General features: G+C 41.4%; 1 protein-coding gene across 1 annotated transcript in view; it reads right to left on the reverse strand.

Annotated features, from left to right (window-relative positions):
* Positions 1-21,164, reverse strand: part of LOC134358698 (flap endonuclease GEN homolog 1) — a 38,357-nt gene that overhangs the window by 9,820 nt on the left and 7,373 nt on the right. The window contains exons 5-11 of the mRNA XM_063071158.1: positions 19,909-20,019; positions 16,002-16,075; positions 14,515-14,609; positions 12,387-12,537; positions 7,410-7,446; positions 7,239-7,319; positions 3,061-3,191 (exon numbers count right to left, since the gene is read on the reverse strand). Of these exons, the coding sequence (XP_062927228.1) occupies positions 3,061-3,191; positions 7,239-7,319; positions 7,410-7,446; positions 12,387-12,537; positions 14,515-14,609; positions 16,002-16,075; positions 19,909-20,019 (680 nt within the window). The remainder of the gene's footprint in view (positions 1-3,060; positions 3,192-7,238; positions 7,320-7,409; positions 7,447-12,386; positions 12,538-14,514; positions 14,610-16,001; positions 16,076-19,908; positions 20,020-21,164) is intronic.

Below are 21,164 nucleotides of genomic sequence, written 5' to 3' on the forward strand. Positions count from 1 at the left end.
GACCTTTGCTGTTTGCAAGATATATGAATGACCTGGATGAAAATGTAAATAGATGGAGTATGGAAGTTGTCCTGTCCAAGACCGAAAGAAGCTGCAGAAGATCGTGAACACGGCGCAGCACATCACACAAACCAATCTTCCGTCCTTGGACTCACTTTACACCGCAAGCTGTCGGAGCAGTGCTGCCAGGATAATCAAAGACGTGACCCACCCAGCCAACACACCTTTTGTCCCTCTTCCCTCCGGGAGAAGGCTCAGGAGCTTGAAGACTCGTACGACCAGATTTGGGAGCAGCTTCTTCCCAACTGTGAGAAGATGCTGAACGGACCTTGACCCGGATCTGGGCTATACCCTCCAAATATCTGGACCTGCCTCTCGGTTTTTTTGCACTACCTTACTTTCCATTTTTCTATTTTCTATTTATGATTTATAATTTAAATTTAATATTTACTAATTTTTACTATTTTTAATATTTAATCTTTGTAATCCAGGGAGCAGGAAGCGCAGAATCAAATATCGCTGTGATGATTGTACGTTCTAGTATCAATTGTTTGGCGACAACAAAGTATAAAGTAATAGGTTTGCAGATGGTACAAAGATTGGTGGTGGTGTTGTGAACAGTGTAGATGACCGGCAAAGAATACAGCATGATATAGATCAGTTGGAGATTATGGGTGGTGAAAATGGAGATGAAGTTTAACCTGGCCAGGTGTGAAGTGTTGCACCTTGGCAAGTCAAATGTAAAGAGACAGTACATTCAGGGGTAGGAGCATGCTTGCCTTTACTAGTCACAGCACCAAGTTCAAAAGTCAGGAAATTATGTTGCAGCTTTACAAAACTCTAGTTAGGCTGCATCTGGAGTATTGCATACATTTCTGTTCGCCCCATTATGTCCTTCTGGTAAGATGGCGGCACATTTGATTTCAGCAGCTGCTACAGGGCCAACCAAAGCTGCCACTGTATTTTAAAAAATAAGCATTTGTTATAATTGCAGATCCTGCTGGACATTAAGAAGTTAATCTTCTGCAGGTCTATCCCATCAGTGAGCTGTTTGTTGGCAGAGAAACTGTAGGAGCTGGACTATGTTTGGATTGTGTTGCTGCCTCCATCAGAGAGGCACTTTAGAGTGAAGGCAGTGTACAGGCTAGCAGTGAGTGATCATCTTAGTCTCTTTTCTCGTGATTGCAAGACCCCGTTCAACATTGTTAATGTGGAATGCTTAAGTCCAATTCTCTGGTTTATTGGTGGGTGGGGTGGCGAAGCTGCAAGGCCTCGATTGTAGCGAGGAGTAGGCCTCAAGCCGTGGTGTTGCCAGTTTACAAGCGCCCAGGCAAGAGGTGTCCAAATCAGTGCACTTCACCAGAGGCAGTGTGGTGTCCAAAGTGGTGCTGCCTCGAGTGGTCACTCGGCAGAAGACAAGCCGTGTTGTGTTCAGTTGTGGACTGGTCTTACACCAATTTTTTTTCTGACAGTATTTCACGTATACTTTATATGTGCTATATGTGCCTTGTGCTGTGTATGACTGTTGGTACTGTGTTTTTCACCTTGGCCATGGAGTCACACTGCTTACTTGGCTGTATTCATGCAAGGGAGATGAGACTGAGTACAGGGCTACAGTAGGAAACTTTGTCACATGGTGTGAGCAGAATTATCTGCAGTTTAATGTGAAAAAGACTAAGGAGCTGGTGGTAGACCTGAGGAGAGTTAAGGTACCGGTGACCCCTGTTTCCATCCAGGGGGTCAGTGTGGACATGGTGGAGGATTACAAATACCTGGGGATACGAATTGACAATAAACTGGACTGGTCAAAGAACACTGAGGCTGTCTACAAGAAGGGTCAGAGCCGTCTCTATTTCCTGAGGAGACTGAGGTCCTTTAACGTCTGCCGGATGATGCTGAGGATGTTCTATGAGTCTGTGGTGTCCAGTGCTATCATGTTTGCTGTTGTGTGCTGGGGCAGCAGGCTGAGGGTAGCAGACACCAACAGAATCAACAAACTCATTCATAAGGCCAGTGATGTTGTGGGGATGGAACTGGACTCTCTCACGGTGGTGTCTGAAAAGAGGATGCTGTCTAAGTTGCATGCCATCTTGGACAATGTCTCCCATCCACTACATAATGTACTGGTTGGTCACAGGAGTACATTCAGCCAGAGACTCATTCCACCAAGATGCAACACAGAGCGTCATAGGAAGTCATTCCTGCCTGTGGCCATCAAGCTTTACAACTCCTCCCTTGGAGGGTCAGACACCCTGAGCCAATAGGCTGATCCTGGACTTATTTCATCATTTACTGACATAATTTACATATTACTATTTATGGTTTTATTACTATTTATTATTTATAGTTGCAATTGTAACGAAAACCAATTTCCCTCAGGATCAATAAAGAATGACTATGACTATGGTTGACTTGAACTTGAACTAAAAGAAAGATGTCGAGATTTGGGCGAAGGTGCAGAAGAAGTTTACCAGGATGCTGCTTGGATAAACTTGGATTGTTTTCTCTGGAGCAGCAGAGGCTGATAGAGGTTTATAAGATTATGAACTGGTCTGGCCATCCTCTGACCTCTCTCAAGGTGCTTTTGCCCTCAGAACTGGATGTTTTGTTTTTGCACCCTTCTTTGTAAACTCAAGGCACTGCTGTCCATGGAAATCCTAGATCAGTTGTTTTTGATACTCAACCAGCCCATCTGGTACCAACAATTATTCCACTGTCAGTCTCTTGGGTCACATTTCTTCCCTGTACTTATGAACAGCAACTAAATCACTTGAACATGTCTGCATGCTTTTATGCATTGAGTTGTTGCCACATGATTGACTGAACAGGTATTTGCATTAATAAGCAGGTCTGCAGGAGTACCCAATAAAGTGCAACTGAGTAGATGTATCACTCACTTATAGTCTCCTTGCTAACAAAGAAAGCCTGACTTTTGCTTTGTTTGCCCCTTCTCTGCAATTGTATTTCTACCTTCCCCAGTCAGATACAAACTGAAATGTTAACTCCATCTCATGCAGATCCATTGATTATTTTTTTTGTTTTTAATCAATATGTTGTTACCTTACAGGCTGTAAGTGGCCAGTGTCCTTTTTACCTAGTCTTCTCTCCGTCATGTCGTAATGTGAAAGTAATGGCAGCACTTTTTCGCATGTGTAATGTCTAGGCCATTCCATTTTATCCAGAACAAAATTCTAAAATGGAAAGGAAAAGATTCTATTAATCTGCATGTCTAATTATCCACCTAAACTACTGATATTAAAAATAAATTTTAAATTCAAAATATTGCTTTGTCACTTTACCATCCCAGCCATGAAAATTTAACCACATTTTATAAACTAATTGGTGACCTCAGTGGATTCGTTAAGCAGAAAACTGTGCCTCAGTTACAGTTCCTTAAAGATTGAAAGTTCCTGCACTGAGGGATTGGACAGGCTAGAGGCAGGAAACATGTTCCCGATGTTGGGGGAGTCCAGAACCAGAGGCCACAGTTTAAGAATAAGGGGTAGACAATTTAGAATGGAGTTGAGGAAAAATTTTTTCACACACAGAGTTGTGGTTCTGTGGAATGCTCTGCTTCAGAAGGCATCCGCTAGTCTAGCGAGACCATGGATCTGCACCTGGAAAGTCTTCACTCTCCAGGGTGCAGGCCTGGGCAAGGTTGTATGGAAGACCAGCAGTTGCCCATGCTGCAAGTCTCCCCTCTCCACGACACCAATGTTGTCCAAGGGAAGGGCATTAGGACCCATACAGCTTGGCACGAATGTCGTCGCAGAGCAATGTGTGATAAGTGCCTTGCTCAAGGACACAACACGTTCCCTCAGCTGGGGCTCGAACTCACGACCTTCAGGTCACTAGTCCGATGCCTTAACCACTTGGCCACTTGCCCACACAGAAGGCAGTGGAGGCCAATTCTATAGATTCTTTCAAGAAAGAGTTAGATAGAGCTCTTAAAGATAGCGGAGTCAAGGGATATGGGGAGAAGGTAGGAAAAGGGTACTGATTGTGGATGATCAGCCGTGATCACAGTGAATGGCGGTGCTGGCTCGAAGGGCTGAATGGCCTAATCCCAAGTCTATTGTCTATTGACAAAATCAGTTTGAGTTTCAAAGCAGATATCAAGCAATGCTTCACTGGATCCAGAACCACAGGCCCTGAAGTTATTTGCAAGACCATAAGATGTAGGAGCAGAATAAGGCCATTTGGCTCATTGAGTCTGCTCCGCCATTTCATCATAACTGATCCATTTTGCCCCTCAGCCTGTCTCTTGCCTTCTCCCAGAATCCTTCATATCTTCACCAATCAAGAATCTATCAACCTCTGCTTTAAATATTTGTAAAGACTGTCTCCACAACCGCCTGTGGCAACAAATTCCATAGATTCACCCAATGGCAAAAGACATTCCTCCTCATCTCAGTTCTAAAAGGACACCCTTCTATTCTGTGAGTGAACCCTCTGGTCTTAGACTCTCCCGCCATAGTAAACATCCTCTCCTCATCAACCGTATCAAAACCTTTTACCATTTGATAGGTTTCAATTAGGCTACTGTTCATTCTTCTCAATTCTAGTGAATACAGGCCCAGAGCAATCAAAGCTCTTCATATGACAAGCTGTTCAATCCTGGAATCATTTTCATTTACCTCCTTTGAACCCTCTCCAGTGTCAGCACATCCTTTCTAAGACAAGGAACCCAAAACTGCTCAAAATACTCCAAGTGAGGCCTCACCAGTGTTTTATAAAGCCTCAACATTACATCCTTGCTTTTATATTTAAGTTCTTTTGAAATGAATGTGAACATTGCACTTGCTTTACTCACCACAGACTCAACCTGCAAATTAACCTTTAGAGACTCCTCCAAAAGGAATCTCATCCCTTTCTGCCTCAGTTTTTTTGCATTTCTCTCCAATTAGGAAATAGTCTACCCTTTTATTTCTTCCAAAGTGCATAACCATACACTTCCCGACACTGTATTCCATCTGCCACTTCTTTGTCCATTCTCCTAATCTGTCCAAGTCCTTCTGTAGCCTATCTGCTTCCTCAAAAATACCAGTCCCTTTACCTATCTACATATCATCCACCAACTTTGCAACAAGGCTATTATTTTCATCATCCAAATCATTGACATAAAATGTACAAAGCATTCCCAAACCTGTGGAACACCACTAGTTATCAGCCGCCAACAGAAAAGGCTCCCTTTATTCCCACTCTTTGCCTCCTGCCAACCAGCTACTGCTTTATCCATGCTAGAACCTGTAATACAATGTTAAAAGGCCTCGTGACACCTTGTCAAAGGCCTTCTGAAAATCCAACTATACAACATCAACTGCCTCCTTTTAAATTAGATTCAACTTTATTGTCATTGTGCCGAGTACAGATACAAAGCCAATGAAATACATTTAGCATCTGACCAGAAATGCAAAGAATAGTGTTATTTACAAAATAACTGCGAATAAAAAAAGTGCTACAGCACACAAATATAAAAGTACTGAGACAGTACAATACAGATGTAATACTGCTTAGCGCTGTGATGAGAGGTTCAGCAGTGTCACAGCCTCAGGGAAGAAGCTCTTCCTGTGCCCGTTGGTGTGGGAGCGGAGGCTCCTTTTGCACCTACTGGATGGGAGGAGAGTAAAAAATTCATGGTTAGGGTGAGATGCATCCTTGATAATGCTTTTCACCCTGCCCAGGCAGCGGGTATGGTAGATTTTCTCAATGGTGGGCAATTGGGTGTCAATAATCTGCTGGAGAGTTTTCACCACACGCTGGAGTGCTTTGTGGTCCGATACGGGACAATTGCCATACCACACTGAGATGCAGTTGGTGAGTATGCTCTCAATGGTACAGCGCTAAAAGTCCGTCAGTATCCTGGGACAGAGGTGAGCTTTCTTCTGCAGGAAATAATGGCACTGTTGCGCCTTTTTGATCAGGATGGAGGAGTTCAGGGACCAGGTGAGATCCTCGGAAATGTGGACAACGAGGAATTTGAAGCTTTGTCTATCCTGCTTGTTATTTTCTCAAAGAATTCCAAAATACTTAATCAGGCAAGATTTTCCCTTGGGCTTTTTCCCATGCAGATTACGGTCTATTTTGTTACGTGCTTCCAAATACCCTGTGACCTCATTCTAATAATCGACTCCAACATCTTCCTAACCACTGGAGGTCAGATTAACTGGCCTATATAGTTTTCTTTCTTCTCCCTCTCCTTCTTGAAGAGTGGAGTGACATTTGCAATTTTCCAGTCTTCTGGAATCATTCCAGAATCCAGCGATTCTTGAAAGATCATTACTAATGCCTCCACAAATTCTTCAGCCACCTCTTTCAGAACCCTGTGGTGTACACCATCTGGTCCAAGTGACTTATCTACCTTCAGATCTATCAGTTCCCAAGAACTTGCTCCCTGGTAATGGTAACTTCAAACACTTCTGACCCCAAACACTCTGGAACTTCCACAATACTGCTAGTATCTTCCACAGAGAAGACTGATGCAAAATACTTATTCAGTCCATTCATCATTTCCTTGTCCCCCATTATTGCCTCTCCAGCATCGTTTTCTAGTGGTCCAATATCACTCTCACCCCTCTTTTACACTTTGTGTATCTGAAGAAACTTTTGACATCCTCTTTAATATTATTGGCTAGCTTACTTCACCTTCTTAATTACTTTTTTTAGTTGCCCTCTGTTGGTTTTTAAAAACTTCCCAATCCTGTAACTTCCATGACTATTGTAACATTGTCCTTTTGGTATGCATTCTCTACCTCCCGTTGTAATTTGTAGACCACATTCTTACTATTGTTTGGGAGGCGGGGGGGGGGGTCTGTATACAACTCCCATTGGGGCATTTCCTTAACTCTACCCACATTAATTCAACACCTTCTGAACTCATGTCACCCCTTTCTAATGTAACCACACGTTACAACATTTGTGTACAGAAGAGCATCTCTGAATGTGCAACACATTGAACCTTGAAGTTGGTGGGCTACAGCAACAGAAGACCACGAACATACACTCAGTGGCCACTTAATTATGTACCTGGAGGAACCTAATAAAGTAGCCACTGAGTGTAGTCCTGATACTCTGCTAAAATCAGGAAATATATCAAAAACTAAAAGATCTGACTTATGGTCATCACATTGATTAGTTCATTTAACATCTGACCTTGGAGATTTTCAAACCGAATTTTCTAATTAGTTGAATTATAGTGAGACTTTTGGTGGCCTGCTTTACGAAATTATACTAGATACCTGAAGTAGTAACAGCTTTGGACGCCTCCACTGAGCTTTTTGAATTGGCTGTTCTTTGCTGATAAGAAATTCTTGGATCACCTGAAACACAGAAAGACGTACTTTGTATTGTTTGCTATACTGTGTAGCTACCTCACAAGCAATTAATGGTTGAAAATAGTTTTGCTTTACCTCTTCGAATGGAAAATACTCACAAGCTGTGGCTTTTCTGAAAGAGAAAGAGGATTGATTTATTACAAAGAACAATCTCTTGCTTATATTTTGATATTCTGAGGGAACACTTTAGAATCAAAGATTTAACTTCTGCTGTTATGTAAGAAAATGTGACAGTGTGGTCTTAGAAAATGAATTATCAAGTAAGATGGTTTCAGTTATATTAGGTAAATATATAGAAAAATAGAAGACCTGGACTACTTGACCTTTGAGCCCGCCTCACCATTCAAGGCAAACTAGGAGCAGCAGTTTACGAACGTTAATGGCGCCTTGCATCTTCGGAAACAGCTCTATTTCCATCTTTAATATCTCTATTTATCTCTTTCAGGGTTCTTCGTGACTGGCCATTATTTGGCACGCCAAGAGCTTTGCTTGCCTTCGGAGGACTGAGATTTCGTGGCTCTAGAGACGGGTGGATCGGTGTGTCGTGGGAGATCCAAGGCTGTGTGCTCAGAGACCTGAGATCTTTGGGCGCAGAGCTCAGAAAAAGCGACACAATGGACTTTTAACATCATAAACCAGCAAGTTGCTTATTATGTCTCCCCTCTTGCTGTGAAATGGAGACGCCCCTTTCTCCCTTATTAGGGAGAGAGAGCCTGTGGTATGTCGAATACCAGGTGAACAAGTAGTCTTTGGAGTACTGCAAGTCTGTGTCTTTGCTGTTGCTTTGCTCATGCTTGAGTGCTCAGTGGTGGGTGCCGATGCTTTTTTTTGCCGGTGGGGGAAGAGGGGTTTCATTGCTTGCTGCCGCTTACTCGCGGGAGGGAGAGCTGTGGCGAGGGTGGGGTAGTCTTTGGGGTTCTAACCTTAAACTGTCATTCATTCTTTGGGGGCACTCTTCTGTTTTCGTGGATGGTTGTGAAGAAAAAGCATTTCAGGATGTATATTGTATATATTTCTCTGACATTAAATGCATCTTCTAGTCATGGCTGATCATAGAACAGTACAAGATAGGAACTGGCCCTCCAGCATACCATGGTGCAAAGGTAAAGAACCCCATCTGTCTACATATGCTTCTTAAATGTTGCTATTGTATCTGCATCTAGCATTTCCTCTGATAGCATGTTTCAAGTACCAATCACTGTAAAAATTTTGCCCTGCGAGTTGCCTCTAAACTGTCCCCTTTTCACTGCAAGCCTATGATCTTAGTGTTTGACCATGTCTCCCATAATTTTAGATACTTGTATCAGGTCAACCCTCAGCCTCGAGCACTCCAGAGAAAACAATCCAAGTTGGTCCAATCTCTCTTTATAGCAAACATGATCCCAACCAACTAACATTTTTGTGAATCTTACCTCTGCTTTTTCCAAAACCTTCACATCCTTCCCTTAGTTTGACAACCAGAACTGCACATAATACTCCAAATATGGCCTGACCAGCATTTTATACAGCTGCAATGATTTCCCAACCTTTATACTGTATGCTCTGGCCAGTAAAACAAGCATGCCACCTCCTATCTTAATATCATACTGCTACCTTCACCGTACATTGATAACTTCTGTGTTTAGAAATTTGACTATTCCCTAACTACAGCCCTCTATAGTAGGCTTCTCATAGAATCACCAGAATATGATTGAAGCAATTTCTCTTCTCTAGTAGAGATGGTGACTCGTTATTCCAGATAAACCCTCCTCCCGGCCCGAAACGTCGACTGTACCTCTTCCTAGAGATGCTGCCTGGCCTGCTGCGTTCACCAGAAACTTTGATGTGTGTTCCCAACCCTACAGTCGTCTTGGGTCAGAATTTAGCAAGTTTCAATAGCATACCCACTCATTCTTCCAGATTCTAATAAATACAAACTGGCTGACCTAATCTCTATTAAGGAATCTACCTAATTTTCCTGGTGAATATATTGCATTCTCTATGGCAAATAGATTTTTTCCTTGGGTAAGGATACCAAAACTGCACAACAGTCCCAATGCTGTATGTCATCAAGGACCTGTAAATTGAAGCCAAATATTCTTGCTCCTTACCATAAGGAGCAAGTATGATTTGCAGGTTTATCTTAAATGATGGATGCAAAAGTCTCTTTGTACATCAACACTTACTTATCTATTACTTAAATGAAATGGTATCTTGCTATTTATCCTACAGAGATGGCTACCTTCAATGGGACCCTACAACAAAACACATCATTACATTCTCCCATTCTCCACTTTCCGCAGGGATCACTCCCTGTGATTCTCTTGTCCATTCATCCCTCCCCATTAATCTCCCACCTGGCACACATCCCGTCAAATCAGAGAAATGCTACTTCTGCTCATTCACCTCCCCCGTCACCTCCATTCAGGGCCCTAAACAGTCCACCCAAGTGAAGCAACACTTCACCTACAAATCTATTGTATCTGGTGCTCCTGAATCAGCCTCCTCCACATTGATGATTCCTGTTGTAAACTGGAGGACCTCTTTGTCGAGCATCTCTGCTCCACCTGCCAAAAGCAGAATTTCCTGGAGGACAACCAGACAACCATTTTAATTTCTATCCCTATTTTGTTCCGACACACCAGTCCACGGCCTCGTCTTCTGTCATGATGAGGCCCACTCTCACAGTGGAAGAACAAAACCCCATATTCCACCCAGGTAGCCTCCAACCTGATGGCAAGAACATTAATTTCTCCTTCTGGTAATTTTTTTCCTTTTGCCCTCCCCCTTTAACCCACCTTTGCCCCCTTCTCCTCACCTGCTTATCACTTCCCTCTGGTGCTCCTGCTTCCCATTCTTCCAAGGTCCACTCTCCTCCCCTATCTTTCTTCTCCAGTCATTTATCTTTCCCATTCATCTGGATTCACCCATCACTTTCCTGCTAGTTCTCCTTCCCCCCCCCCCCATCTTTTTATTCTGGCATCTTCTCCCTTCCTTTCAAGTACTGAAGAAGGGTCTCAGCCTGAGACAGCAACTGTTCCAATTTTCAAAAAGGCTGCTTGACCTGCTGAGTTCCTCCAGCATTTTGTGTGTTGCTCTAGTTTTATATTTATCCACATTAAACATCATCTATATTGGGTTACATAAGAAATAGGAGCAGGAGTAGGCCATCTGGCCTGTCGTACCTGCTTTGCCATTCAATAAGATCATGGCTGATCTGGCCATGGACCCATCTCCACCTGCCTGCCTTTTCCCCATAACCCTTAATTCCCCTTCTATGTAAAAATCTATCTAGCCTTGCCTTAAATATATTTACTGACAAATATTTACTTAACTGTTTTGCTTACACATTCAATCTATCTGCACTCCCTCGCAGAGTTTTGCTTTTCTCCTCACAATCATGACTCCACACAGTATAGTGTCAGAGGCAAATTTGAAATTTTGCTGTTCCTTCATCTAAATCACTCATACGTGTCATCACATGTCCAAGCATGATACCCACTACTTGCCAGCTACCTCTAAAATGACCCATTTCCGGAACCTCAAACTGAATCATCAACTGTTTACTCTTTTCCATAGATGCTGCCTGGCCTTCTGAGTTCCTCCAGCATATTTTTGTGTGTTGCAGTATTTTCCAGTCCCTCTACTGGTTCTTAATAGATTCCTTTAATTGCAGATGACATGAATTAACTAATGCCTGTGGTAATGTAAATTGCCTCTAACTTGGTACAATGTCTGATCCTACTCATTGGATTTTCGGCCAATTCACAGCCAAAGCAATCAGCCTGCAGGTTTGGGATGTGCAGTTGGAGTAATCAACATATTGTTACACACTCCTCCCAATGCACATCAATGGAGGAGGGAATAAATATTTAGAGGTCTGCATTAAGTACCAATCACATGTGTGGTTGCATCCTTGTGTTGAGCTTCTGGAGACGTATTGCAGCTACAACCTTCCAATAGAAGGATATTCAATCACACAACTGAGAAGTGCTTTGTAGATAATGGAAAGGGATGGTGGGAGCCAACTTCAGTCAGAGAGAGGAAAAGGCTAGATTTAAACAGGTTCTATTATGCAATTAGAATGCTCACAGTCGCTTATTGCTTTCTATGTTATATTTCTACTGAAAAGTCAAAAAATGGACATTGTATACTGGAACAAAGTTTCTCCTGGAAGGATGGTACTATAAGGGATGTTTCGAGGTAATAAAATATTTGAATGTGTACATTTAAGCAGATAAACACAAATAACTGCTGCAGAAAAATTTTGCAAATAGTAATAAATATGCAGTGTGAACTGGCAGATCTAGCGATTAGGCATGTGTTTATGTGAGGGTTCAAAGGTCCATTTCTGCGGTCTGACGTCTTTTGTTGTCCGGTGCCAGAGAGGTCCCAAAGATACCAGACTGGTATTTCAACCTGATACATAATTAATATTTCTTAGTTTTACACCTGCAAAAGTTGTTTATTCAGAAGCAGATGGGCCATGACATTCACCTGAAAGTGCCAGAATTAATTAGGAAATGAAATATCCTACCAGAAAGGACATGTATTTCAAAGATTTTTGAAAAATATTTTGAATTGAATTGATTCACACTATGAGAACAAGAGACTCATGGATAAGTAGATGGCCAAATACCCCAACAGTTTGGTCTGCAGGGTGGATACTCTACTGATCTATACCAGTGGTCCTCAACCACCAGGCCACGGACCGGTACCGGGCTGCAAAGCATGCGCTACCGGGCCGCGAGGAAACGATATGATTTGGTGATATGAAACGATACGAGTCAGCTGCACCTTTCCTCAATCCCTGTCATGTCCACTGTTGACTAACACCCGCACCTTCCCCCCCCCCCACCCCGCCACAATGGCCAGTCCGCAAGAATATTGTCAATATTAAACTGGTTCATGGTACAAAAAGGGTTGGGGACCCCTGATCTACACAATTCAATAGAACATAATATTAACCAGGAAATTTTATATTTGAAAGCAATTTGCATTCATATTTGAATAATCCCATATGCAAAATACTCATCTAAGACGGTACATCTTCATAGTGGGGAAGGGACTTACTTTTTGATGATGTTCTCCAGAGAGTTGTTTTTCCTCTTCTCCTCTGCCTGATGACAATCACAAGGACATTGGTAGACATTGCTATGCAGTAAACAAGACTGGTCACTCAGAGACAACTGGTAACCTTTGGTTGCATGCTTCCCAGCGAATCCTAAATGAAACACAGTAGTATAGAGTGTAATTTACTGCAGTTGATTGAAAAATTTGCAAGGTATGGATTGTGCTGTGCATTTATGCGTTTATTTGAAATGCTATTAGTTTAACAATTAGAAGCAGTAATTCTTTCCTGACTGTTTTTGCTTCTCAATTCTCCTTTAAGGCTCTCTTTAATACACATTACTTCAAGCAGCCTTTATGGTGACCTCGGTTTTTCTGTAGTTCAATGTCTGCTTCCCTTTGGCTTTGATAGTAATTCAAGTTGCTGTTACCTTAAAGTACAATACTAAAAATATCTGAAAAATGTAATAGTTTAAATGAAGACTATTTATTATTATATACCTGGAAAGAACCAGCAATTCCTATTCAAAGCAACATGCTACTGGCAGTGTAGATATCCAAATATAGTCAGTAATGAGAACATCTAGAATGTTTTACCTATATAATAGCTCAAAAGTCCAATGACAGCATTGTAATACCCAATCATCTCTACTCATCAAAAACTCGGATGATAGATCATTGCAATGTTGAGTTCCATTCAAAACCCGCAGACAATGATCCAGCAAGACTTGGACAATGTTCAGCCTTGTAATGATAAGCAGCAAGTAAAACTCTTGTTCCACATCAATGCTCGGCAGCGACATCTTCAAAATGAGAAGGTATAACCACTTCTTCATGACATACAATGGCATTACCATCATCAATTCTTCTTTAATGCTTTAATGAATGTGCTGAGTGTACAATTAAATGAAATGAACCAATTATGGAAAAATAGCAGCTACAAGTGCAAAACAGAGAATGGTTATTCTGCACCAAGTGAATCCCCATCACTCACACATGGCACCATCTATAATGGTCAGGAGGGTGATCAAATGTTTTCCCACTTCCCTTAATGGCTGCAACGGCAACAACTCCAAGTTGTGCAGCATCTAGGACATTGTACCCTCTTTGATCTGAACTCCACCCACCATATTAAAGCATTGACTCTTCAACCTTTCTCTGGGATTGCAATGTTTTATCCAAAAGGTACATATTGTCAAAAACTTCAGGAACCTGTAGGCACAAGAGACTACAGATACTAAAATCTTCAGTAAAGAAAACCTGCTGGGGAGGTATCCAGTAGTTCAAGTAGCATCTGTGGAGGTCAAAGTCCTTCAATTCCCCCTTCCACACCAACCTGTATTCTCTTGGCCTTGTCCACTGCATTGGTAAAGCCAAAGGGAAACTAGTGAACAGCACTTCAAGTTGCACTTAGTTGCACTTGGCCTACAACCAAATTTTATGTCAACCTCACCCCCACCCTTGCCCACTCTAACTAGTCTGCCTAGGTTCTCTCTCTCTCTCTGTTCGCCTTTTTCATTTCCAAACATTCCCACTCCATTACTCAGATTTGTCCCCCACAGTGCCCCCCACTGATCTATCTGCCCATCATTCCTCACTTATTTGACTTGACTTATCATCTTTTAGTCTCTGTCTCTACTTTTCCTTCTCCTCATCAGGCTCCAGGTACCCATATTTTACCTCGTCTGTATCCAGCCATCACCCAGATGTTATGCAGGATCTCGACCTCAAATGTCAACTATTCTTTGTCTCCACAGATGCTACTTGACCCACTGGGTTCCTCCACAAGTTTGATTTTAGACTTCTGGATCCTTCAAGCCTTACCAGTTGAATGTTACTACAAAAGGCAATGCAGAACAGGCATATGAACCACAATGACATGGGAATTCCCTCTTAAATTCAGCAAAGTCCTGAATGTATACATACGGTATTATTTCTCCTTTATCATTGCCAGCAAGAATCATAAAATGTATAATCCAACCATGCTGGCAAATTACCCTCACCATACAGACTGTAGCAGTTCAGACAAGTGTCTTATTAACAACCTTCTTCAGACAATCAGGACGGTATTAACTGCTGCATTACTAGCAATACGTTCCATGAAAGAAGAGAAATTTCAAGAGCTGCTTACCTGAGTGTTGGCACAATGAGCAGTGTGCTTTCTTTTTAACAATGGAATCATGAGTACCAGCAGTTTCATCAAACTCTCTTTTCCATAGCTTAAACCTGGAAAGTCAAGTACAGTCATCTTTTCACACTTTAACTTTATTTTGAAAAAATATAAATTAAAATCAATGCATACAAAATATTTCACCATTAATTATATCCACATTGCCCATGTTTTGGTTGCAATATTGTTTGTACAAATCTCTGGAGATAAATCTCTGAAAGCTAAAATCATACATGCCACTTCAAAATGAATTGAAAGGATGAAAGGGGCATACAGGAGTGAGATATGCCAACTAGTGGAGTGGTGCCACAGCAACAACCTGGCACTCAACGTCAGTCAGATGAAAGAGCTGATTGTGGACTTCAGGAAGGGTAAGACAAAGGAATATATACCAATCCTCAGAGGGATGAGAAGTGGAGAGAGTGAGCAGCTTCAAGTTCCTGGCTGTCAAGATCTCTGAGGATCTAACCTGGTCCCAACATATCGATGTAGTTATAAAGAAGGCAAGGCAGCAGCTATACTTTATTAGGAGTTTAAAGAGATTAGACATGTAAGCAAATACACTCAAACTTCTATAGTTGTTACCGTGGAGAGCATTCTGACAGGCTGCATCACCATCTGGTATGGAGGGGCTACTGCACAGGACCGAAAGAAGCTGCAGAAGGTTGTAAATCTAATCAACTCTATCTTGGGTACTAGCCTACAAAGTACCCAGGACATCTGTAGGGAGCAGTGTCTTAGAAAGGCAGCATCTATTATTAAGGACCGCCAGCACCCAGGGCATGCCCTTTTCTCACTGTTACCACTAAGTAGGAGGTACAGAAGCCTGAAGGCACGCACTCAGTGATACAGGAACAGCTTCTTCCCCTCTGCCATCCGATTCCCAAATGGACATTGAATCTTTGGACACTACCTCACTCTTTTTAAAAATACAAATATACAATATTTCTGTTTTTGTATGTTTTTTTAAAATCTATTCAATATACATAATTGATTTACTTGTTTATTATTGATTTTATTTATTATTATTTTTACCTCCCTGCTAGATTATGTATTGCATTGAACTGCTGCTGCTAATTTAACAAATTTCACATCACATGCTGGTGATAATAAACCTGATTCTGATTCTGAAGTGGAAAGTAAAGATTTACAAGCTGAAATGTTAAGAAACTGTAACACTGCCAGTAGATTTGAGGAAGTTAAAAGGAAGAGAAAGAATGTGCACGGGAGAATGAGGATGTGTCGGTATGAATAAAGTTAAAACATTCATTTTCCTTTAAGCTATAATTTAACCATTTTATAGTTCTGTATTCTTAGTATTTGGGTAGTTTTTTTTTACAGTCATGTTGCTGTTATTACACTATGTTAGAATGTAATCTAGAAGAAAGGTCAACTCCAGGAGATAAAACTTCCTTAGAAGCTGTCAATTATCCAAGGGTTAAGTTTACCTTTGAAGCAGACTCTGCCCATTCATTGTCACAACCAACCTCAAAGCCAATTCCTTCCCAACCCCTGGAACTCCCTAGAGACAGAAAAGTAAAAACAATAGACAGATTTTTAACAGAAAATCTCAAAGTATATAGAGATAAAATGGATCTAACAACAATGGGACTACAAGAACGAACCAGTGAACTCACAGGTTTTGCACCAGAATCATTACCCAGGCCAATTTTATCTTTCTGTTTTTTTAAAATATAAACACTTCTAAAATATTTGTTTATTCAAAAGGGTTCACAAATTGGTGGTAAACAAATCTTAAATGGCTTTGAACACATTAAACTGTGGAAGCAGGCTCTTTTTTTGCACTTTATTCAAAATCTGTATCATCAAATACACACAGAAGTTAAAACGACAATGTTATCATGCCTCAGAGGTTAAATTATTAAGCTAGTACCATGAAACTAGAATATATTCTTTTAGACATGTAAACTAATCCTATTTGTGTAACTGGGCGATTAAAAATTCAATTAATAAAATCCAGTAAAAGATTCCATTCTCTGAAGGAAAAATATATCTTTTAGATTTCTTTCAACTGAACAATAAACTAAAAGAAACAGGCCATTTCTTGTCTTTAGCTTTTTTTCAAATTTCTGTTTTTATTGACAAGATCAGCATTTATTGCTCAACTTAATTTCCTTTGAGAAGTTGGCAAGAGTCACCTTCTTCAACCACCGTAGTTCTTTTGAATGTATTCCCCACAATGCAGTAATGTGGTGTCTAGGCCTAAGTCAACGTAGTAGTAGTAGTGGTGTCTATCAGGACCCAGTGATGAAGGATGGTAATACATCTCCAAATCACAATTGGTATGTGACTTGGGAAGGAAACCAGCATCCAGCCATGTTTCCATTAACTTGCTGCCTTTTTTCTATCTGGTGGTAGATGTTGTGGGTTTGGAAGAGATTGTACCTAAATAACATATTGCAGAGATGTGGATTAGGAGGTGCCTATGAGCTATTTTGCACTGGATGGTGCCAAGATTCCGGGTGTTTAGGGGGTTGAGATTGTACAAGCTATTGCTTATGGTGAGTGAGGGTGACATTTAAAAAAGCAAGCAGGGATGATTGGAATTTTGCAGTGAGCTTGGGCTTGGTTTATTCAGCAATTGGCGAGGGACAATTTTTTTAAAAATTCGGGATGGTCATTGTTGAGTGGGAGCTTGAGGTTTTATCTCAAGAGGCTTCTGCAAGAAGAGGTGAAGGCCAAGGTAAATTAATTGTTTTCTTTCTCTCTCTTCACACATTTAGAACAGTGAGAATGACACTTGTGGGATGTGGGAAGACCTCCAATGATGACATCATTGCATCAAGTAATTGATGCATCAAGTTGGAGTTACTAACAGACTGCATCAGGGAGCTGGAGCTGGATGAACTTTGGCAGGAAGGGAGATAAGGTCCTACAGAGTTTAGAAAGTTAGGTGTTAAATTAAAAGTCAGGACCTCTGGGGACGTGATTTCAGGATTGCTACCGATGCCACTTGCTAGTAAGGCTAGAAATAAGAAGGTAATACAGTTTAATACTTGGCTAAGGAGAGCTTAAGATTTTTGAATCATTGCACTCTCTTCCAGGGAAAGCGGAAACAAGACAGTTTGCACCCGAATTGGAGGGGACCAATATCCTTGTGGGAAGTTTTGCTAGTACTGCAGTGGGGTGTTTAAACTAGATCTGCAGGAGAATGGGAACCGGAGTGCCAGCACAGCTCGTGGAGTGGCTGTGGGGAAAGAAGACGTTAACCCTACATACAAAGACAGGAACTGAAAGGTTCAGAATGGTGGGACTAATGCCTGAGTTGGATCTATTTCAATGTAAGGATGGATCAGCACATGGAATCATGTTATTGTAGCCATTAGTGAGACTAGATTGCAGGAGGATTTGTAGCTCAATGTTCTGGGGTTCTGTTGTTTTATACATGATAGAGAGGGAAGCTATTAAAAGTGAAGAGGTGGTATTACTATTCAGGGAAAACACCACATCAGTGCTCAGACAGGTCAGACTGGAGGGCTCATCTACTGAAGCTATATGGGCAGAAATGAGGAATAAGGAACAGATGACCACATTACTGGGATTATATTATAAACTACATAAGAGCCCACAGGATTTAAAAGGAGCAAATTTGGAGAGCTGCACAAAATACAAGGTTGTAGTAGTTAGTGATTTTAACTTTCCAAATATTTACTGGGATTCTCGCACTGTAAAAGCACTAGATGCCACAGAGTTTGTCAATAAGGTTTCAGGGAAGTTTCTTTAGTGAATATACAGAGTCCTTAACTAGAGAGATGTGATACTGGGCTTCTACAGGTATATAATGTGGTTGGCGGAGCTAAGATGGCACCAAGTGGCTGCTTCTCCAAGCTCACCAACAGAAACAGCTTAAGTTCCCCTCTTAAATGTTTCTTTTTTTCCCACCCCTTTTCAAGGCGGCTGGAGTTCTTTTGAGCTCCCTGACCTGCAACAGCACTCAAACTGCAGTTTTTCTATGGTGATGAGTTCCCATTCTTGGAGCTCACCGGCCACCTGGTCGTTTTCCGACATTTTCCAGGTGCGGCATGGAAGATGACGCTTCCAGGGGAGCGGCCCTTTGGATGACCAATTCCAGGCCGGTACCACCAAATGAGATGTCGTGGGAGAAGGAACATCAGGACTTCACGGCAGAGGTTTCTGTAGTCAACCTCTCCCTCTCTGAGTTTGCTGCCGATTCTCGAGTTGGGAGAATCGCAGAATAAAACGTGATGCAGCAGACTAACATTGTAATAGTGACTGTTTGTTGGTGTCCCCCTTTGCTGGGAAATGGGTGACATCTCTCTATCCCTTGTCGAATTGTCGGGTAAACACTGTGATTTTTATAATGACCTGGATGAGGAAGTGGAGGAATGGGTTAGTAAATTTGCTGATGACACAAAGGTTGGGAGTGTTGTGAATAGTCTGGAGGGCTGTCAGAGGTTACAGCGGGACATTGATAGGATGCAAAACTGGGCTGAGAAGTGGCAGATGGAGTTCAACCTAGATAAGTGTAACATGGCTCATTTTGGTAGGTCAAATATGATGGCAGAATATAGCATTAATGGCATGACTCAGCATTGTGGAGGATCAGAGGGATTAGACTTTGCTGAGGTCAACAATTGTGTGTACAGTTCTGGTCACCTACAGTAAAGGTACCAATTAGATTGAAAGTGTAGGGAAAATTTACAAGGATGGTGCTGGGACTTGCGGACCTGAATTATAAGGAAAGGTTAGGAGATTTTCCCCTGCAGCATAGGAGAATGAGTGGATATTTGATAGAGGTATACAAAATTGAGGGGTATAGATAGGGTAAATGCAAAATATGTGGATGAGTCTAGAATTAGAGGTCATAAATAAAGGGTGAAAAGTGAAATATTTAAGAGGAACATGAAGGGGGCCTTCTTCACTCAGAAGATTGTGTAAGTGTGGAATGAGCTGTCAGCAGAAATGATGGGATGTGGGTTAAAATGCAATATTTAAGAGACGTTTGGATGAGTGTATAGGTGCGAGGAGTATGGAGGGCTTTGGTCCAGATGGGTTTAGGCATAATAATAGCCTGGTAAGGAGAACGTGGGCCAGTGTTTTTATTGCATTTTGGAAAATATCCCAACTTTTCTGGAAATGGGGCTTGTAGTTTTCCAGCGATGTGGCGTATATTCCACCACACTTCTCACCTGCCAGAGGATGTCTTCACCCATGTGGCAGCAGGCAAATTCATCCCATCAGTTTCCCAAACATTCATGTTCAGGCTAAACACGAGTCAGGAATCTATAAGTTGTGGATGGTCTATAATTTAGTTATCAGCTAATGCATATTACAATTTATTTGTGCAATTACAACTTTAAAATCAAACCATACTTTTGGAAGGTAGTCACATCCAAGCAGAATTGCCAATCCAATTAATGCATCCCGGTCAAGGCCTAACTGGGATTTTATTGCTGACATTTTGTAGCAGTCCACATGAGGATCCTATTAAAATGAAGAATAAAACAAAAATTAATAGTCTGCCCTAGTGACTCCGCCCAAAATGCAAGTACTTGGCATAGACCCTGCAGCTGATAATAATGAAATATTGACTACCCCACATACAGTAGCCAAATGATTCTTTGCCCCATCATTTAACAATCTTTCCACACATAACTGGGTCACTGTTTAGATAAACACAAAATGCAATCTGCAGAATACAGTAAGAACTGAACTTCCCAAGTCTAATATGCATCTTGGTATGAGGAAAAAGATCCTGTCATATCCTCTACTAGTATAATTTGCTATCTGCTGACAGTAGAATACATTTTATGTAGTTTAAGACATATTCTGGAGAGCAGTGCACCGAGCAGTAAATTTTGGCATTATCCTTGATGGGTAACTTGTACAAACACTCCTGACTAGTATCAATTATAGTACTTACTACTGTAGCACTATAAGGCATTTGCAAACTGAATCTCAGCTCAAGCCTCAGAAATTAGAATATAATAAGATAAGATCATAAGATATAGAGTTATAGGCTATTTGGCCCAAAGAATCTGCTCCTCCGTTCGATCATGGTTGGTTTATTTTTCCTGTCAACCCTATTGCCCTGCCTTTTTCCTGTAACCTTTGATATCCTTACTAATCGAGAATGTATCAACCTCCACTTTAAATGTACCTAATGACTTGGCCTCCACAGCTGCCTGTGGCAAAAAATTTCAGACACCAGTCAGCCTCTGGCTAAAGAAATTCCTCCTCATCTCTGTTCTAAATAGAACCCTTCTCTTCTGACGCTGTCCCCTCTGGTCCTGTACTCTTCCTCTATTCGAAAAATCCTCACCATGTCCTTCCAATATTTGATAGGTCAAAATGAAATCTCCAGCGAGTATATGCCCGGTCACATCAAACGCTCTTCATGTGTTAACACTTGCATTCCCACGATCATTCTCCTTGACCTCCTCTGGACCCTCTCCAATGCCAGTGCATTCCTTGTTAGATTTGGGGCCGAAAAGTGCTCACAATACTCTAAAATGTGGTTTGACCAATACAGTATAATGTCTCAGCATTGCAACCTTGCTTCTAATCCTCTAGAAACAAATGCTATCATTCTGTGTTTTAATGAAGAAAATAGAGGGAGAGGTATCGGA

This window comes from Mobula hypostoma, chromosome 2 (genome assembly GCF_963921235.1).
Source record: "Mobula hypostoma chromosome 2, sMobHyp1.1, whole genome shotgun sequence".
NCBI classification, from domain to species: Eukaryota; Metazoa; Chordata; class Chondrichthyes; order Myliobatiformes; family Myliobatidae; genus Mobula; species Mobula hypostoma.